Source organism: Eschscholzia californica, unplaced genomic scaffold (assembly GCF_041429995.1).
Source record: "Eschscholzia californica isolate CP2 unplaced genomic scaffold, dmEscCali1.0.p SCAF_4, whole genome shotgun sequence".
Lineage (NCBI taxonomy): Eukaryota > Viridiplantae > Streptophyta > Magnoliopsida > Ranunculales > Papaveraceae > Eschscholzia > Eschscholzia californica.
This window is the reverse complement of record NW_028238461.1, coordinates 51,928,315-51,945,810: the sequence shown is the minus strand read 5'-3', so window position 1 is coordinate 51,945,810 and position 17,496 is coordinate 51,928,315. Positions and strand designations below refer to the sequence as shown.

Genomic DNA, 17,496 nt, shown 5'->3' with positions numbered 1-17,496 from the left:
AAAAGAATGCATGCTTTATTAGCTTTTGGACCACTAATCCATACCTTAATTTGTCATCCTTAAAAAGCATTATGTGGTTAGATTTATTAGTTCCACATAGTTGGGTATAATCCAAATTAAAATAGTCTCAGTTTCTTAAAATTGTAGATCTTTGTTATATAGTATAGCTTAATGTTTATTGACAAAACAAAACCATCACAAAAATCAAGTTTATTTAGTTGGAAATTGCATATTCACAAGTCGCGAATCATTGACTAACAAGACACTTAATAAGATTGGATGATATCGTTTTCTATTACTTATTCCATAATGGATCATTCTTCTTCACGATTTGGTTGATTTTATTGACATTGCTATAATCAATCTTTGTTATAGAATTGGAAGGTTGATTGTTTTTTCCTTTTCTGATTCTATTCATGTATATACTCTCTATTCACGTATATACTCAATACATACATCCGTTGTATTTTCTATCTTGACATTTAATAGTTGTTTCAATTTGATCCGCTATTATGCGTTCATAAAAAAAAAATTGTTGTTCGTTTGAGTGATCAAACTAGTATTGATCGTCTGAGTGATCAAACTAGTATACTTGAACACTTTACTTCTGAAAAATCAGTGTACAAAAAAATCAAAGCGTACATGCACTTCAACAAAATTTATATAGAAACTGTTTATTATGTGTTTACATGATAACATTGCAATACAACTTCTCTTCTATTTTAACTGAATTTTTTTGAAAAAGACACAATAAGCGAGAAAACTATTATAAGGTAGTGCGGATCAACCTTCTGAACTGTTAGTGATATTGTCCGCTTTGACACACCTTGCCTCACGATTTTAAAAAGACCCCACCAATTACGTGAGATTGTTGCCACAATAAAAACCAAAATTTATTTGTTTTTAAGATAAAGGTAATGAAAATCTAGTCCAGTAACATATGGCAATTAAATGGAGAAATAATGACTAAAATATCCGAGGATGACATAGGATTAAGTACTAATGACGGTAATTAAATATAAATAATTAATTACATTATATATCCCAAATCTCTCGGGATTCTCTTTAATTCTCCTTGACTAGTATAGAGCTTTGTGCAAATCAATACGATCAACGGTGAGATGAACTTAAAACTTCAAGAATGAAATCAAAATTTATAGAGAGATTTGTAGTTTTGTACCTTACTTAAACTACACGAGAAACATGGAATAATTGAGACCCTACTTTATAAAAAAAAATTCCCCTTCGGTTTCATTCTTTTCAAAACTCCCGTTTAGGATCCAACAATACAAAAACGCACAACCCTTCTTTCAACCCTTCTTCAACTCTCTCTCTATTTCTCTCTACCCTCTTCCTCTCTCTCTCTCTCTAGAATTCTGAATTGGTTCAGGTGATTTGCTTCCCTTCTTCTTTTGATTTAATTACTCTTTTCTCCACTCTTTCTTGATCTCCATTTACATTTTAACTATGATAAGAACTCCTCTCTCTCTATATCTCTCTAGAATTCCTCATTTCCTTTTCAGGACTCGTAGTGCTATATTGATTTTGATTTGATTATTTTGTCCTTGCATGTTATTATCTTTAGATTCTTCAATGGGTAATAATTTTAGATCTGGGTTTCTTTTATTTCTTGCAAATATCTTTATTATGGGATTCATGCATGATGTTTGTGTTATTTTATTGATTGAATTTGAAAACTGTATAAATTCTATTAGAGAATCAAGTAGGGTTTTCATATTTGTTGTTCATGTTATAACCAAAGATTGTTATTTATGACTCTGTAATTTCAGGTTGTTTAATTTTATGTGGGAAATTGTTTATTGTTAGTCAAATGAATGGGAGAAGTTTCTAGGGGAGAATGGTGTTTTTAAGTGAAGTTTGATAAATTAAAGTTGTAAGTAGTTGAAATTTGAAGAGTTGGGGATTCAATTTGGATTGATTTTACATAGATAAACCATGATAATAGGAAGGAAAAATATAGGACGAGGATCGCCTCTTTTCCTCGTTCTTTTGGCTGTTGGGTTCTTCTTTGGGACTTATAACTTGTTAACAACTGTGATTCACAACAATGGTTTGGTGAAATTGTCGTCCGATAGTTTAGAAAGGGGTTCTGTGCAAACTACAATTGATCCTGTTGTTCAGAAGCCTAGGAAAGTGAAAATGGGGGAGAATCCTAAGTTGCCGTATCATGTTGCCTTAACTGCTACCGATGCTCCGTATAGCAAATGGCAATGTCGAATAATGTACTATTGGTATAAGAAAGTGAAGGACTTACCAGGATCAGAAATGGGAGGATTTACTAGGATTTTGCATTCCGGAAGGCCTGATAATCTCATGGATGAGATGCCAACTTTTGTCGTTGATCCTCTCCCCGCAGGTCTGGATCGGGTAAGGATTCTTTTTGATAAATGCTTTCTAGGTTACGTTAGGATGTGCTAGAGAAAATTTATTATATAATTTTCTATCATCTCCTTCTCTGGTTCATAGTACATGTTTCATATTTGCAGGGTTACATTGTTTTAAATAGGCCTTGGGCTTTCGTTCAATGGTTGGAAAAAGCTACAATTGAGGAAGAGTGAGTTTACAAGTTGTGCTTTGTGTCTTTGAATATATTTGCTCGCTTTTTCGATGGTTCTGAACACTTGCTAGTTTTAAACTACTTGCAGATACATTTTAATGGCAGAACCTGATCACATCTTTGTTAATCCTCTACCTAACTTAGCACGAGGAGGATATCCAGCTGCATACTCGTTTTTCTACATTAAGCCTGCTGAAAATGAGAAAATCATAAGGAAGTTCTATCCGGAGGAGAAGGGTCCTGTGACAAATATTGATCCGATCGGCAATTCTCCCGTAATTATTAACAAGGCACGACTCTATCTCTACTAATGTAGCGAGGATAGTTCAAACCTATGAAGTTTCAATCTCTTCAGATCGCTATTACCAGAAATCTTTTCGACATTTTGATGATTTTGTCTGGTACTTGATTGACCCTTTGATTTACTTGATAATGGTATCTATTTCGCTGTTCGTTTCAGACTTTGCTGGCGGAAATAGCACCTACTTGGATGAACGTCTCGCTGAAAATGAAAGATGATTCAGAGACTGATAATGCATTTGGTTGGGTACTAGAAATGTAATAAGAGGTTTCAGAAATTTTGTAACTATTTCTCTTTTATTTCTACGACTAGGATATTAAGATTCACTAATAATATTTCTCTTTGAATTAAGGTACGCATATGCTGTTGCATCTGCATTGCACGGAGTGCAACATATCCTTCGGAAAGATTTTATGCTACAGGTTGATTTCCCGTTTCAAGCTTACCTGCGAGTTTTGTTACAAATTTTCCTTTTGAGAAGTCGAAAATATTCATTAAATCTAGTCTTGAGATTCTTTCCTAAGAGAAGTTGAAATGCTTCGGTTTCAGCCCCCTTGGGATGCAGATGTCGGCAAGAAGTTTATCATTCACTACACATATGGATGTGACTACTCTTTAAAGGTAACACTAATCTTTTTGTTATCCACTATTCAAATTAACGACGATACTTTGTTCACATTTATACAAGTTCATGTACAAACTCATGTTACTAGAAGTATCTGAATCTAAAATCATAGTCCGTGTTTTGTATTATTTAACATGATCTTTTTCAGGGTGAGCTTACGTATGGGAAAATTGGAGAATGGCGCTTTGACAAGAGATCATATCTACACGGTCCACCACCAAAGAACATTCCCGAACCTCCTCAAGGAGTTCCCGAAAGTGTGGTACGCATATTTTGTTTCTGTTTCAAATTCATCACTCATAGCCTTAAAGCCTTCTGCACAAAATATTTGTGCCCAATATAGACAACCTTCTACTAGTGTCCGAGGACGTGTGACATGACCAGCCCAAAAATGAGACGAAAACAATAGGATAAAATTGGTCTTTGTTAAACAGCCACAAGAGGAGATCATGAAGCTTTTAGAGGGGAGATTAGCACAAGTAAGGGCACATTTGATATCCTTCGATGTTTATAATGTTTCAGATAGACATACTAGTATAACTAAGTTAAAATGAACATTCGAAAAAGACAAACGATTATCTTGTGAAAAGCTATTTCGGCTTAGGTAATATCTTCATTTATAGGACGAGTTCATGAAAAAGAGCTACAACAAAAACAACAACTCAAATGCATAAACTGTATTCATCGTTCCCGTACTTCAGCATCTTTTTAATATTATTTTCTTGTTTCCTTGTGATTGTTGTAGGTAACTCTGGTAAAAAAGGTGAACGAAGCGACCGCTAACATTCCTGGATGGGACACAGAATAAAATGGGGTCAAGATGGGAGATGAAGAAAATCATCCCTCAAATTTTGGTATACTTTTATCAGTTTCAACCTACTTGACTTGATATAGATGTAAATTTTACTTACACAATCACATGTTTTTTTGAAGTTTAGAATGAGAAACACAATATGGTGGAACAAGAGTGAGAATGTATACATCTCTTTCCCCTAAAATACATATGAAATTGGTGATTTTGAATAATACATGTATTTTCTCTTCCACTTTTTTACTCTTATTATCACCTTTAGAAATTAGTGATCTATAAGATCTTGTTCTGTCTATACAATTTAGTCGGCCTTCGACATATCTAACTTGAAATTTCGACTTTAGCTCACAAGTATTGTAATAAGAAGGGCTTGATCGGACGTTCTTTAAGAATTACGTTCTTTTGCTGCATGATTGTGGTACTCTGATGTTGTTCAAAATAACAAAAAGATGGGATTGTTGTAATGGTTGTTTTGTTCTTCTGCTCATTATTTTCGTTGGTCGTTTTTAATCAGTATTCTGTTTCAACAAAGAAAATACATTGACCACATACTCAAAATTAACGATCTTGGGACAGTCACAAGTTCTTTTTGCCCAACTATGGTTGTTTTGTTCTTCTGCCCCTACTTGCATCTGATTGCATCAGCCTAACTACGAGATTTTTGAGTTGCAACGATATCTCACGCCAACGACATTTAAGACCCTTCACAAAATGGAGTATAACGCTTAGCAGCAACGAATAAGTTCGGTGTTTCAGAAAAATCAGTAAATAACTGTTGGCGAGCACGACATCATCAAATGGAGTATATCGCTTAGCAGTAACGAATAAGTTCGGTGTTTCAGAAAAATCAGTAAATAACTGTTGGCGAGCACGACATCATCAAATGGAGTATAACGCGTAGCAGTAACGTATAAGTTCGGTGTTTCAGAAAAATCAAAAGTCTCTTCGACCTCATCATTTGCGAATTCAACTGAAGAACTCATGTTTCTAAAAACCTATCATTATCATTAAAATGGGTGTCTGGCTAACCGGATGAAGAAGAAAATGGGGCTAGGACCCTGGCTGGGCTCCCCGGTTGGAGCCCCCAGGCTAGGGCTGGGGCTCCCAACGATGGGGTTGCTCTTAGTCACTCCGCCGAACACAGACCTATCTTTTAGAACCTTAAACCCTCCTCCATTCCTTCTCCTTCTTCCAGCTAAGATTTTTTTTAGGGTTTATCAAGCTTTCTTCTGCATCTCAAGTTAAATCTCTAAATCAGCCCCTCTTATTAATCCTACTCGATCAGTTCTTAGATCTTCATCAAATTTACCACCACCTTCGATCGAATCATGTCCAAATCAACAACAATTAACACTGAAATCCTCAAGGTGAAAGAGATTGAAGGAAGAGGAAGATCTCTGATCATTTCTCAGAGCTTAAAAGCAGGTGAAATCATCCTCCGAGATTCTCCAATCCTTATTTACCCAGCTTTTCCATTGATTCATGGTCAATCCCCCAATTTCTGCTTTCATTGTTTCCGAAAGCTTCATCATCATCAGCAAGGTCATAATTCTACCAGTACCAGCAATGGCGGAAATTTCAACAACACGGTCCTTCCATGTCCGTCGTGTTCGTATCACGCTCTATTCTGTAGCCCTAATTGTCAATCCATGGCTCTCGCTTCATCCCACTCACCTTGGGTATGCCAAGCCCTAAACTCCATCCGCTACTCTTCTTCATCATCTCATCTCCCCCAAGATCCTGATTTTAAAATTCAACTCAATTTCCTTGTTATCGCCTATAATCTTGCTTTAATCTCGCCTCCCCATTTTCAGATCTTACTTTCAGTACAAGGCGATTCTCCTACTACCCTTTCTTCAGAAACCCTAGCTCTTCATTCCTTCATCTCCTCCATCATTCCTCCTCAAATCTCAACTGGATTCACATTCTCCCCTGAGCTTACTGCTGCTTTGTTAGCTAAAGACAAGCAAAATGCCTTTGGATTAATGGAACCTTTGCAAGACAATATAAACAACAATGGCAGCAGTGAGAGGACAGTTAGGGCTTATGCTATCTACCCTAAAGCTTCATTTTTTAACCATGATTGTCTTCCAAATGCTTGCAGATTTGATTATGTTGATGCTGGAAACCCTGGGGATTTAAACAATACAGATATTATAATCAGAGCTATTCATGATATCCCTGAGGGTAGGGAGATTTGCCTGAGTTATTTCCCTGTGAATTGGAATTACCAAGATAGACAGAAGAGATTAATGGATGATTATGGTTTCACTTGTGATTGTGATCGATGCAAAGTTGAAGCTAATTGGAAAGACGAAGACGGAGAGGATGGTGATGATGATAATATGGAACCTGGTGATGATAGAGATGATGCAGCCATGGGTGGGTCTGATGAAGAATTTGGAGAAGAGAATGACTTCCCTCATGCTTATTTCTTTGTGAAATACGTTTGCGATAGGGAAAACTGTGGTGGCACATTGGCTCCATTGCTGCCTTCACCAGAAGGTTTAGTATCTGGTGTATTGGAATGCAATGTTTGTGGGCAGTTAAGGAAGGAGGAAGAAGACATGGATGGAGATGATGAAGATGGTGTGATGCTTGATGAATGAGCCTGACTTAGTTGCTTCTTCTAAGGTGATTGACTAGTGCTTCATTTTTGCATCTTTTCTTCAATTTTGTTTGAGTAGAGAACTTTAAGTTAATAACTTGAGTTGCCATTGCCATTGTTAAGAGAGTTGTTTTCTTCCAAGTGTGTAACAGGAATAGATTCATAATAGTGAAGATGTAATTGTTCGAAAAGTTAATTATATATCACTATTGTGAAAGACGCATTATCAATCCGATATTCTGATTCGTATACAAAGTTAAGTTTTTCTTATTGTACCAAAAGTTGATTGATTTGCTTCCATTGGAAGATGAGCCGAGAGTCCAATTTAAAACTAGTGGCCGATGAGCAGCGAGCCCCTTTGCCCGTGGCCATCTGAGACTTCTCACTGTCTCCAACCCATGAAAGCATTACTTGCTGAGAACTCCAAGATTTCACATTTTAGGTTTCAGAGATCAAGAATCCAAGACAAAAGAGACTTACGTTTATATAATAATATTTCAATCCAATTAGACATATGAATTACTCAGTCTGAACAGTACAATAAGTCGAGTGGAAAAGATATACTATTTACATTATGTTAACCGACTCGTAATATATAACTAAACCGCCAATAGAGTAACCAAAACATATACAAACATTGACACACTGAACTCATCTGAACTGTAACCCCTTACTAAATTATGATAACCACATACTATGACTCGTATACGAATTCAAGCTTCACTATAGGTGGTATTACTTCTCTTACTCAACCTGCTAAGCCAGTCGATAAATGATCGCCCTTCCTGCAACTTTACGAGGTTCCTTCTGTAAGGAATAAGTATGTTCTTTAAACCTGTCATCCAAAGTGAAGTTTGATCAACTACTACAAAATTAAACTCAATCAAACAGACTGAACAAAAATTTGATTTCCAAACTAAGCTTGTTCGCAATACCTGTTATGCACATTGTCTTATAAAGACGGGCGATATTGATATCGCCTTTTGAATTCATTCCACGTTTCTCCAAGCACTCGAGAAATGCAAGGTCTGCCTTTAAGAGCTTAGCTTGATCATGAGTATCATAACCAATATCGTGGCAATAGCAACAAAAATCTAACCAATCGATCGGGCGTTGATCCCACAGAAGAGAACCATTATCTTTCCCACTGGAAAAATTCGGCCCACAATAGTGACCGTATCGAGGGAAAAGTTGAGAGAGAAAAGCTCTAGCACCTTTGTGATATGGGGTTTTTGCTACATAAGGTCTAAACAGAGGAACTGAACGACGACCACCACCACCACCAGGCTCTCTAATTTCATGGGTAGTAGTTCTATTCTGTTTCAATCTTTTGTTCACAGTAGTTGGGAATTGATATTTGTCTGTGGAACTTAATACCCAAGGAACAAATGAAAGAAGAGACCATCCCCAAATCTTGATATCACCAAAAACCCTTTCTTTAGAAGATTGTGTAATTGCAGTAATGGATTTAGTTCTTGACACCAAATCCAATTTAGAGAAGAACCCAGTTCCTGGTAAGTTGTTAATGAATCCAAAATCCATGATGGGTAGAGAGAGAAACTAGGTTTTTATGGGTAGAGAGAGAGAGATTTAACAAGTAAAACAGAGCTTAAAGTAGAGAGAAGCCACAAATAACAGCATGAACATGATTCCTAGAAAACCCAAACAAAGTAAAAGTTATAATCCCAAATAACAAAAACATAATTGAAAGAAAATAAAACATACCCAGATCTCTAAATCGAATTTTGCTAGTTCTACTGAGCTTACAGAACGAAAAAAAGAGCGGGTAGGGTGGAAGAGTAAAGTAAAAGAAAGAAACCCTAATTAACAGAAACTTTCAGTTCGATTTGTTACCTTATAATCTGTCCAAACAAAAAACCAACCAGAGCACCAGAAGAAGAACCAGAACCCAGTAAGAAGACAAAGAAAAGGGAAAAAGAATGAGGGAATAAGAGAGAGAGAGAGAGAGAGAGAGAGAGAGAGAGAGAGAGAGGATATTCTGGAAAGAAACCGACTGTAATTTTCTGAACCAGTTTTGGAAGTTTAGAAGTGTATGTGAGGGAATGAGATGAGAGGTCAGAAGATAAGAAAAATAGAGAGAGAGGCACACGTCTTGGTTTATGATTGGTTTTGAACCCACCATTTCCATAAGTTTTACCAATAAGAAAAGTTTTATTGGGGCACTCTCATTTGACACCATAGTCTAAATGGACCCGCGGGCCTTTTTGTAATATGTTCATCACGTCGTAACAACATATGATTCTCAAAATTGCATTTTGTGATGGTTTTTGAGACACGAAAAAATGTGTTGGTAATTGCATTCTCAGAGGAATAAGGTCTCTGTTCAGAGGGATCGTTCTAGATTAGGAGGAGTTGGATGGGTATCTATTTATTTTCTCTTTGGAATCGTCAATAAATAATCCACATACATTTACTCTCTCTCTTAACTTCACACCACTTAATAATCTTTTCCCGACTCTTAAATTCTCTAATGCTTCTAAACTAGTGCCCAAAAGTCCATATTAACTAGTATTTTTTGGTTGTTTTGATCATTGTTGGCGACCAGAGTATTTTCATGGTTGTCATGAGAGAGGGTCTCGTAAATACGAATTCATAAGTCTCTTTATTTTCAAACATCTCATTTCTATTGCTTTTCATCGGAGAGATGAATTCAAGAGTCTGTGTATGAAGAGGGAAATAAGAGAAAGTAAATAGATTGGAAGTAAAAAGGGTAAGAAAGGATAAGAAAATTCACAAGTTAACTTTACTGAGAGAATCATAGTTATAGTGGGGGCTATTTGGAAGCTAGTCAGCTCAAGTTGGGCAGTTTGGTGAGTTGATCATCTTTAGTGAAGCAAAATGGAATTAACCCTAAAAATTAAACAGCTGCTGGAAGTTCCGGATTAGTCCTAATTCCGTATTGTACTTTCTCTCTCTAAAAAAATGGAACAAAAAAGACGAGCAATTCGATCTCTGATGAACAAATTGAGTTCCGTTTCAGAAAATACCCAAATTGAAGCAATTTGTGAACTTCGTTTGATCTCTAAAAACGATCCAGAAAGTCGTCCATTAATTGCTGAATCAGGTGCTCTTCCAATTCTAACTGAATCTTTATTTTCTTCTTCACCAATTGCTCAAGAAAACTCCATTGCCACTATTCTCAATATCTCAATCTCTAATCGTGATCTTATTATGTCGACGCGCGGCCTCCTCGACGCTCTTTCTCACCTCCTCCGCCTCCCTTCCGCCACCCCTTCTTCTCTTCAAACTGCTTCCGCTACTCTTTACAGTCTCCTCGTCGTTGAACAATTTCGCCCTATTATTGGTGCTAAACGTGATATTGTTTTTGCCCTGATTGACATTATTAAAAACCCTAATTCATCTCCTAGGTCTATTAAAGATGCCCTAAAAGCCCTTTTTGGTATATCTCTTTACCCACTTAATCGTTCTACCATGATTGATCTTGGTGTTGTTCCTGCTCTTTTTTCACTTGTTTTAAGAGATGGTAGAATTGGGATTGTTGAAGATACAACAGCTGTGATTGCTCAAGTTGCTGGTTGTTATGAAAGTGGGGATTCATTTAAAAGGGTTTCAGGAATTGGGGTTTTGGTAGATTTGTTGGATCAATCTACTGGGTCTACTGTTAGGACTAGGGAAAATTCGGTGTCTGCTTTGTTAAATTTGATTCAAAGTGGAGATGAAATGGTTATTGAGGATGTTAAGAAGATTTGTTCATTAGAAGCTTTAGATGGAATTGTGGATATTGAAGAAAATGGAAGTTCAAAGGCGAAGCTAAAGGCGACAACTTTGTTAACTATCTTGGATGGACAATTATATCAAGCATCTATATCATGATATATACTGGTTTGTTTTTCGAATTCATTCTTATATAAATAATTTTGTATATTTCTAGTAATTTAAATTACGTGTGAGTGTGTTATCGTCTTCGTTATCGTACATAACTTCATTTATGTGCTTTTGATCTCCGATTTGTGTCGGAGTATTGTGTGCTTTGTAGAATGTTAGGTTTTTTGGTAATGATGTTTGGTCCGATGGTAACTCCGAATATGGAACTTGTGGTTAAGTTGTATCGATATTGATATCATAGTTATACACATTGATTAATAAAACTTCATATTGTCTTTGTTCTTCAATTATTGAATCTTATTACTACCATTTATGGAAGTTTGGTACTTTGATCTACAGCATTAGATCCATGATAAAATTTTCAGTACATTGTGCATGGTTATTTCACTTTGTTCAAATAAGTAAAGATCTGTGTTCGACCTTCAAGTGGTCTGCTGTAGTGTGAATCCCTGGTTCAAGTGTGATTTGACGACCTTCATCGACAGAAAAGAGTAAGATCCACATTTTTTTCCCTGTTCTTTCTTCCTAATACTCGCCAAAATCATATTTATGCATTAACATTGTTGTTTCTTGTAACTGATTAGTATTTGGTAATGGTATGCTTGAACTGTCCGGTTATAGTTCAGGATCTTACTATCTTAGCCATATTCATCACCTTGGTACAAATATCAGGATGTGGAGCTAATTCCTGCCGCAAGATTCATCAATCTTTAGTTATTCTCGACGTTCTTTGTTATTCCAAATTTTCATCTCCACCTTTATCATCTTATATCATTTTAGTGGTTTAGTTTAGTATAACCTAATTCAACATAAAACAGTTTTAGCCCTTGAGCTGGGTTTTGAATCTCATCATGAATTATGGCTGTCGTATGACGCTGTTTCCTGCCACTACCACCACCTTCACATATCACAATGCTACTTAGATTGCAGTCACTTCCTCCTCCTCCTCGAGAGCCACTCATGACACTAACTTGTCCCTTTTCTTTAATACTGGTAAACCCACTGTTCTCGCAAAATTCACTGCCACAAGAACAACAAGCAGAATGTTGTTCCGGGAAGTCCATGGTCGCCAGCACGTCAGAGAAGACTGTCCTGTATTAAACCGACATTTGTAACTGTAATGTGCAGGTATTCTCTCTCTCTCTCTCTGCTTTCTCAGAATAGATAAATTTACTTACGGTGCGGCAAAATGGGGAATTATACTTGAGTGGAAAAGAGCTCTTAATCACCACTTTTGCCTCTGCCTTGATGATCACCACACTGGCACACTAGTATGAACGCTGGCTGCTACATAAATTACTATATTCTTTTGATGGTAGCAAGTTATATGATTGATGGAAGCCATGTACTCTACACTTATCAAGGAAACCAAACTTCCATGAACACAAAACTGTTCGATTACCCACTCATCCATGATCAATTTCACATAGAAGCTATGTTTCTGAAATGATATTCAATGATTTTGTGCTCGTATCGGTTGTTGTGGGGTTTGCAGTCAAATATATTCACTTATTGAATCATGTTTCACTACGACAATATTACTTGAATTGACATATTCCTTCATGCCTTAGACATCTTTGATTCCGATCCTTTATAATTTGTAACTGTACATTTGTAACTGTATTTGCAGCTATATAATCTCTCTCTCTCTGCTTTCCCAAGTAGATAAATCTAGTAATGATGCCGCAAAATGGGGAAGTATATTCTACTTTACTGCAAAAGAGCTCTTTGTCACCACTTTTGCCTCGACCATGATAATCACCACATTGGTATGAATGCTGCTGCTACAGAAATTACTATACTCTTTTGATGATAGTAAGTTATAGTAATATGGAAGCAATGTAGTCTACGCTTATAAAGGAACTAAACTTCCATTAACACAAAAATGTTCGATTACCCACTCATCCAGCATCAATTTCACATAGAAGCTATGCTTCTGAAATGATATTGTGTTTGTCTTGGTAGTTGCATATATTCATTCACCTATTCAAATCATGTTTCATTATTCACATGAATGACGTATTTGCTTGATGGCTTCTAGACCTTTGATCTCCCATCCTTTATAATTTTGATATAGTTCTCCCTACACTTGCACATTTTGATGGTTTCATTCTGGAAATGAAATGTACACGATAATTGATTCCAGTACTCTTAGACGTGATGATATCTTCACTTTGCTTTACATACATCTCCACTAGGTTAGCACCTTATGGAACATCTTTGATTCCAGTCCTATATGATTTTGATTATTGTATATGACTGTTATTTATTTTCAGGAATTATGGTCCAAAAATCCATTTATACGCAATTTGTTCAGGGAAGGAAGACAAAATTGGTGGATTAATTGGAGTTTTAGTAATTAGTATGTCAAAAAAGAAAAACCCAAAAGAATGTTATTATTTCTGAGAATTTTGATTCAATCAAAAACGTTTTGAAGTTTTCTCCTCTCTAGAAATCGTTTATAATGAGCTATCATTTTTAAATTTTCCCTGGGCCATTTTTCTCTAAACCTCATCCCCTTGCATGGTGATGGACCTCCACAAACTAAATCAGGGTGTGGGTCATTGGGCTATTTGTGGAACAAGATGGATTTAAGGCCCATATCCCCTTATTCTTGTCAATATCATGTGAAATATTTAGAAAATTCTAGGTTTGTTCTGAAAATCCAATGACGAACAAACAAAATTACCCTTCAGCAAAACTTTCACCAACTTCTTCGTCACGGCTGAAAATCAATATTGATCTTGTATAAAAATACAAGGTACAACGGGGCCACATTTTTGTATGTCGGGCCACGGGCAGGGATCCAGTGGATATTTTTTTGACAAATAAAAAAAAAATAACATTGAGAAAGACTAAAGGTGTACTTGAATTCCATGAGTGTAGCCACAGTTGATACAGAACTAAACCAATAAATTGGTGATGCCTCTTCCATGGGGTAGTTACCGATCAATGTTTTGTGCGAATCTATTCGGTTTTATCAGTTTTCAATAGTTATCTTCCATATTATTTAGTTTAATCTGTATTTCAGCGTCTCTGTAGGAGAATTTCATCTTGAGATATAGTCTCTTCTCATCTTTTCATTCGTTTCCCTTAGTTTTATCTCTTAATCTACCGTCAAAGCTCTCATGGATTCTCCAAACAGTCTGTTCATCCAACACTTTGCAGCCTTAACTGCAGAAGATCTACCAACATCCATGGCAGCTGTGGGTCTATAGTTTTAGTACAATATCTTATTCTCTTTCTATTTCAATGGTGGTGGTGGTGGTTGTGGTGTGGAGCAGTGGCAAAAAAAATGAAGGTTTTGATGGTGGTGGTGGTGGGTTCGGTGGTAGTTGTGTGGTCTATGGTGTTTTAGTGGAGAGTTCTATGGTGGTGGTGATGGAGCGGCGCAAGGCGGTTTTCCGGTGATGGAGGCGGTGGGTTTTTTTTTATTTTTTTTCTCTTTATTGAGTCTGTGTCTAGTCCATTTCTTTCGCTCTGCTGTTCTATATCTCCATGAATCTAGGAACTTTTGCTTGCATTGTATCATTTGGTCTACGTACCGGAACTGATAACATTCGAGATTATGCAGAATTATACACGAAAGATCCTTTTTTGGCCCTCTCTTTAGTCCTATGTCTCTTATCCCTAGGAGGTCTTCCTCCTAGGGATAAGAGAACAACGAATCTCTTTATGATAAACAGATCCATTTTGCAAGTTCGTTATTAAGGGTAGTTCCTACAAAGGATCGGACTAATGACGTATACAATACTTGAATTCTCGATGTAGATGCTACATAGTTGGTTCTCATCCTTTAGAGACTACGAGTGTAATAGGAGCATCCGTCGACAAAAGGATCACCCTAATTTTATGAGGCACTTTACATTTAAATGTATGTAACTCTTATGAAGTTTTCAGAGGAGAGAAATAAGAATGATCATCCATGTAACATTGTGATTTAATCACTTATGAATGAAAACGGTTTCGCTTGGTTTCAAAAAAAAAAAATATTTTGGTGATGCCTCCAGCAGGCTAGGCCCCCCTGTAATCTTGTATGGATAGTTTTGGCAAGTGTGCTTTCTTTTGACAAAAACAGAGCAACTTCCCTTTTCTATAGGTATATGATTTATTATGAAGGTTAAAAGAACCTTCATCAAAAAAAAAATGAAGGTTAAAAGAAAATAATGATAGACAAATAAAATAACACTTAACTGTAAGGAATGCAGACTCATGAACTACGAAGGCCATCATGCTTATGAGGAACAAGTCGCTCAACAACGTTGTCAACGATTAGAAGCAACAAGTGCCCTTGAATAATTGTCAACGACAATATGACTTATCGTTTCTTTGCATAGTGTTCTCAATTTTAGTATAGGGCTACCGAGGTTCATTTCTTATCATGGTTACGAAAAATTATTGACCAGTACAATGAGATATGATAAATACTAAACAGGCAGGACTAACGACAACAAATGTAGAAAAAAGCAGACTGGTTCCGTAAACACCATTCGAACAAGACTATTGTTTTTGCTGTCAACAGATGCGAGTTTCCAAAGAAAGGAATTATGCAAGCATCACAATATTGGTTCCTCGGGCAAGATATTACTCACAATCTGCTTCAATTTACTGCTTTAATAATACTCCCATACGAGCACTCTTAGAGTCCCGCCGTATTTGTTTTCATACAAGATGTCTGCTGTGACTGAGACTGGAGAGCTTCTTGATCTTGTTTCGCACTTTTGGTAATAAAATCAAAGGTCAGACTTTTCTACAAACTATACCATCGTCTCTTGGTCACATTGAGCAGTTCTCTTAGTATGTTCATGTACAGGGTTCAGAGAATTCCACAGTACAAGAAAAGTATGTTCCTTGTTTTAATTCTAATACCAATAATAAAACACGGTATAGCACTAAAGCTTAGTATCATGACTACCTGGAGGAGTATGAAATTAAGTCAATAACCAATGAAGAAGTTATTTAGTAATATTGTGGTAAAGCAATTCCAGGAGTAAGAAAACAGATCCCATCTATTCAAATTCATTTCTCACAACTACCAAGTTATGTGAAACAAAACGCAAACATAAGTTAAAAAAGAAGGCAGATAAAGTACCAAGTTACATGAAACGAAACGTAAAACATGAGTTAGAAAGGAAGGCAAATGAAGTTTCTAGATAGAGTGAAGTTGATTCCTCTTGCTAGGGTGGCTCAAGGAGCATTTTGATTGGTAAGGGAAAAAAAGACTTTCGGAGAAAGTGGTACAAAAGCTACGACAGGATAGTTGTGGAACTGAGGATGGGATTCCACTTACATCAACCTCTGTCCAAGTATGCTTCTTCCAATTGTAACAATAAATAGACAGGCATTTCTTATTCTCTCGACTTTCAAGACCGTAAATAAGTGATGTTACGAGAATCTTGTCGCTTGATCCTATGAAAGTATGAAACTTGACAATAACACTATTCCTCATATAGAAAGGCAAGGTGATACAACTTACTTCACTCCATCTTCCGTTCATAAGAGAAGAACTAGTAGACGTTCCACTGATCTTCTCATCCTTGTCCTTGTAATCATCTTCTTCGTATATATACATGTTGAACATGAAATTGTTCAATTTAACTACCATAGCTAAATTTCCATCCACTTCAAATAACTGAGCAATTTCTTTGAAACTTAAAAAATGTGTGTCGTGACAGTGAACCCGAGGGTGATCAAGAATGAAATCAGGAATTGTGATTGTCCTAAACTTCTCACTTCCGACATCAAATGCCGCTAAGTATACAGGGCGATAACCACTTCTTGATGCCCAACAATTAAGAGAAACATTAGACAAGTAAATAACACCATTCACATAAACAGAAACATCATCTAGTAAATCTGGCGGGACCTCTTTAATCCTTCTCCATCTATTACTACATTGGGGACCAATGGTTAAAACCCCACAGATAGGAAAACCGTCAGAAGCAGATGAATGTGGTATTGTGGTCCAGACACAGACCAATTTGTGCTCATTCGTGGCAGGATCAAAACCAAATGCGTAAACGTTCGGGAAAGAAACATTTTTTTTTCTCACGACTGTCGAGGATGATTGAAACCAAGGCGATACTTGTCCAGTACTGATATTGCGTATATGAGCAACATGTTCTATGTGTGACTCAGTGAGGCAGATTAAACCATTTATAGGTTTTGAAATGTGATCATAAGAAGATGAGTCAATCTCCCTTACTGTGTCAACAACTAGTTTCAGTTTTGTATTGTCTTCTTCAAACAAGAGGTCAGCTGTAATGTGGAACTCCTTATATGGCCAAGTGTCAATATATAAGGTATCCTCAAGTTTCACTAGGTCTTGTTCTTGTTTCTGTGTGCGTGGTAGAGGAACAACTATAAATAGACGAGTGGGGAGGCGTGTTTTAGAACGGGTGAGATGTAAATCAATGAATTTTTGATCTTTTTCGATCAAGTAACACCATCTCTTACAAACAGTCTTGAAACGGGTAAGGGACTTCACTGGAAGTCTATTTAGTACCTCAAATACTAACCAATCATCATCATCATTACTACTACTACTGATAGAAATCATCCCCACCATTACCAACACTACCAGATTCAATTATGTATATATACAGAAAGTAAGTATTAGGGGAAAAATTAGTAGTAGAACTATAAAACCCTTGATTTAATTAATTAGGAGAATATCATAACCACCATCATCAGTCACTCACCTTCT

The 17,496-nt window shown here is 36.5% G+C and overlaps 4 protein-coding genes across 4 annotated transcripts; 3 read left to right on the top strand and 1 right to left on the bottom strand.

Moving 5' to 3' along the window:
* The first annotated feature begins 1,256 nt into the window (after positions 1 to 1,256).
* LOC147545911 (hydroxyproline O-arabinosyltransferase NOD3-like) lies at positions 1,257 to 7,140 on the top strand. The gene is made up of 9 exons (XM_086634781.1): positions 1,257 to 1,390; positions 1,791 to 2,388; positions 2,508 to 2,575; positions 2,667 to 2,868; positions 3,039 to 3,136; positions 3,232 to 3,301; positions 3,429 to 3,500; positions 3,653 to 3,766; positions 4,250 to 7,140. Exons 2-9 carry the CDS (start codon positions 1,957 to 1,959, stop codon positions 4,310 to 4,312), a joined length of 1,119 nt encoding a protein of 372 aa, XP_086490907.1. The 5' UTR covers positions 1,257 to 1,390; positions 1,791 to 1,956; the 3' UTR covers positions 4,313 to 7,140.
* ASHR2 (ASH1-related protein 2) lies at positions 5,644 to 7,140 on the top strand. Its single transcript, XM_086634780.1, has one exon. The coding sequence runs from the start codon at positions 5,644 to 5,646 to the stop codon at positions 6,922 to 6,924; it is 1,281 nt and encodes a 426-aa protein (XP_086490906.1). The 3' UTR covers positions 6,925 to 7,140.
* A 264-nt stretch (positions 7,141 to 7,404) lies between these two features.
* On the bottom strand, positions 7,405 to 9,070 carry LOC147545909 (Phospholipase A2 family protein). Its single transcript, XM_086634782.1, has 3 exons — positions 8,778 to 9,070; positions 7,859 to 8,575; positions 7,405 to 7,758 (listed from the first exon to the last, which is right to left on the bottom strand). The coding sequence occupies exons 2-3, from the start codon at positions 8,463 to 8,465 to the stop codon at positions 7,637 to 7,639; spliced, it is 729 nt and encodes a 242-aa protein (XP_086490908.1). The 5' UTR covers positions 8,466 to 8,575; positions 8,778 to 9,070; the 3' UTR covers positions 7,405 to 7,636.
* Positions 9,071 to 9,712: 642 nt separating this feature from the next.
* Positions 9,713 to 11,077, top strand: LOC147545908 (U-box domain-containing protein 1-like). The gene has a single exon (XM_086637032.1). The coding sequence runs from the start codon at positions 9,867 to 9,869 to the stop codon at positions 10,776 to 10,778; it is 912 nt and encodes a 303-aa protein (XP_086493158.1). The 5' UTR covers positions 9,713 to 9,866; the 3' UTR covers positions 10,779 to 11,077.
* The last annotated feature ends 6,419 nt before the right edge of the window (positions 11,078 to 17,496 follow it).

Excerpts from the sequence above, each read along its gene's own strand:
- LOC147545911 (XM_086634781.1), top strand. The coding sequence starts at position 1,957 with ATGATAATAGGAAGGAAAAATATAGGACGAGGATCGCCTCTTTTCCTC. Across the intron at positions 2,389-2,507 it reads TCCCCGCAGGTCTGGATCGG|GGTTACATTGTTTTAAATAG; the intron begins GTAAGGATTCTT and ends TCATATTTGCAG. Across the intron at positions 3,501-3,652 it reads GATGTGACTACTCTTTAAAG|GGTGAGCTTACGTATGGGAA; the intron begins GTAACACTAATC and ends GATCTTTTTCAG.
- ASHR2 (XM_086634780.1), top strand. The coding sequence starts at position 5,644 with ATGTCCAAATCAACAACAATTAACACTGAAATCCTCAAGGTGAAAGAG.
- LOC147545909 (XM_086634782.1), bottom strand. The coding sequence starts at position 8,465 with ATGGATTTTGGATTCATTAACAACTTACCAGGAACTGGGTTCTTCTCT. Across the intron at positions 7,759-7,858 it reads TAAGACAATGTGCATAACAG|GTTTAAAGAACATACTTATT; the intron begins GTATTGCGAACA and ends TTTGGATGACAG.
- LOC147545908 (XM_086637032.1), top strand. The coding sequence starts at position 9,867 with ATGGAACAAAAAAGACGAGCAATTCGATCTCTGATGAACAAATTGAGT.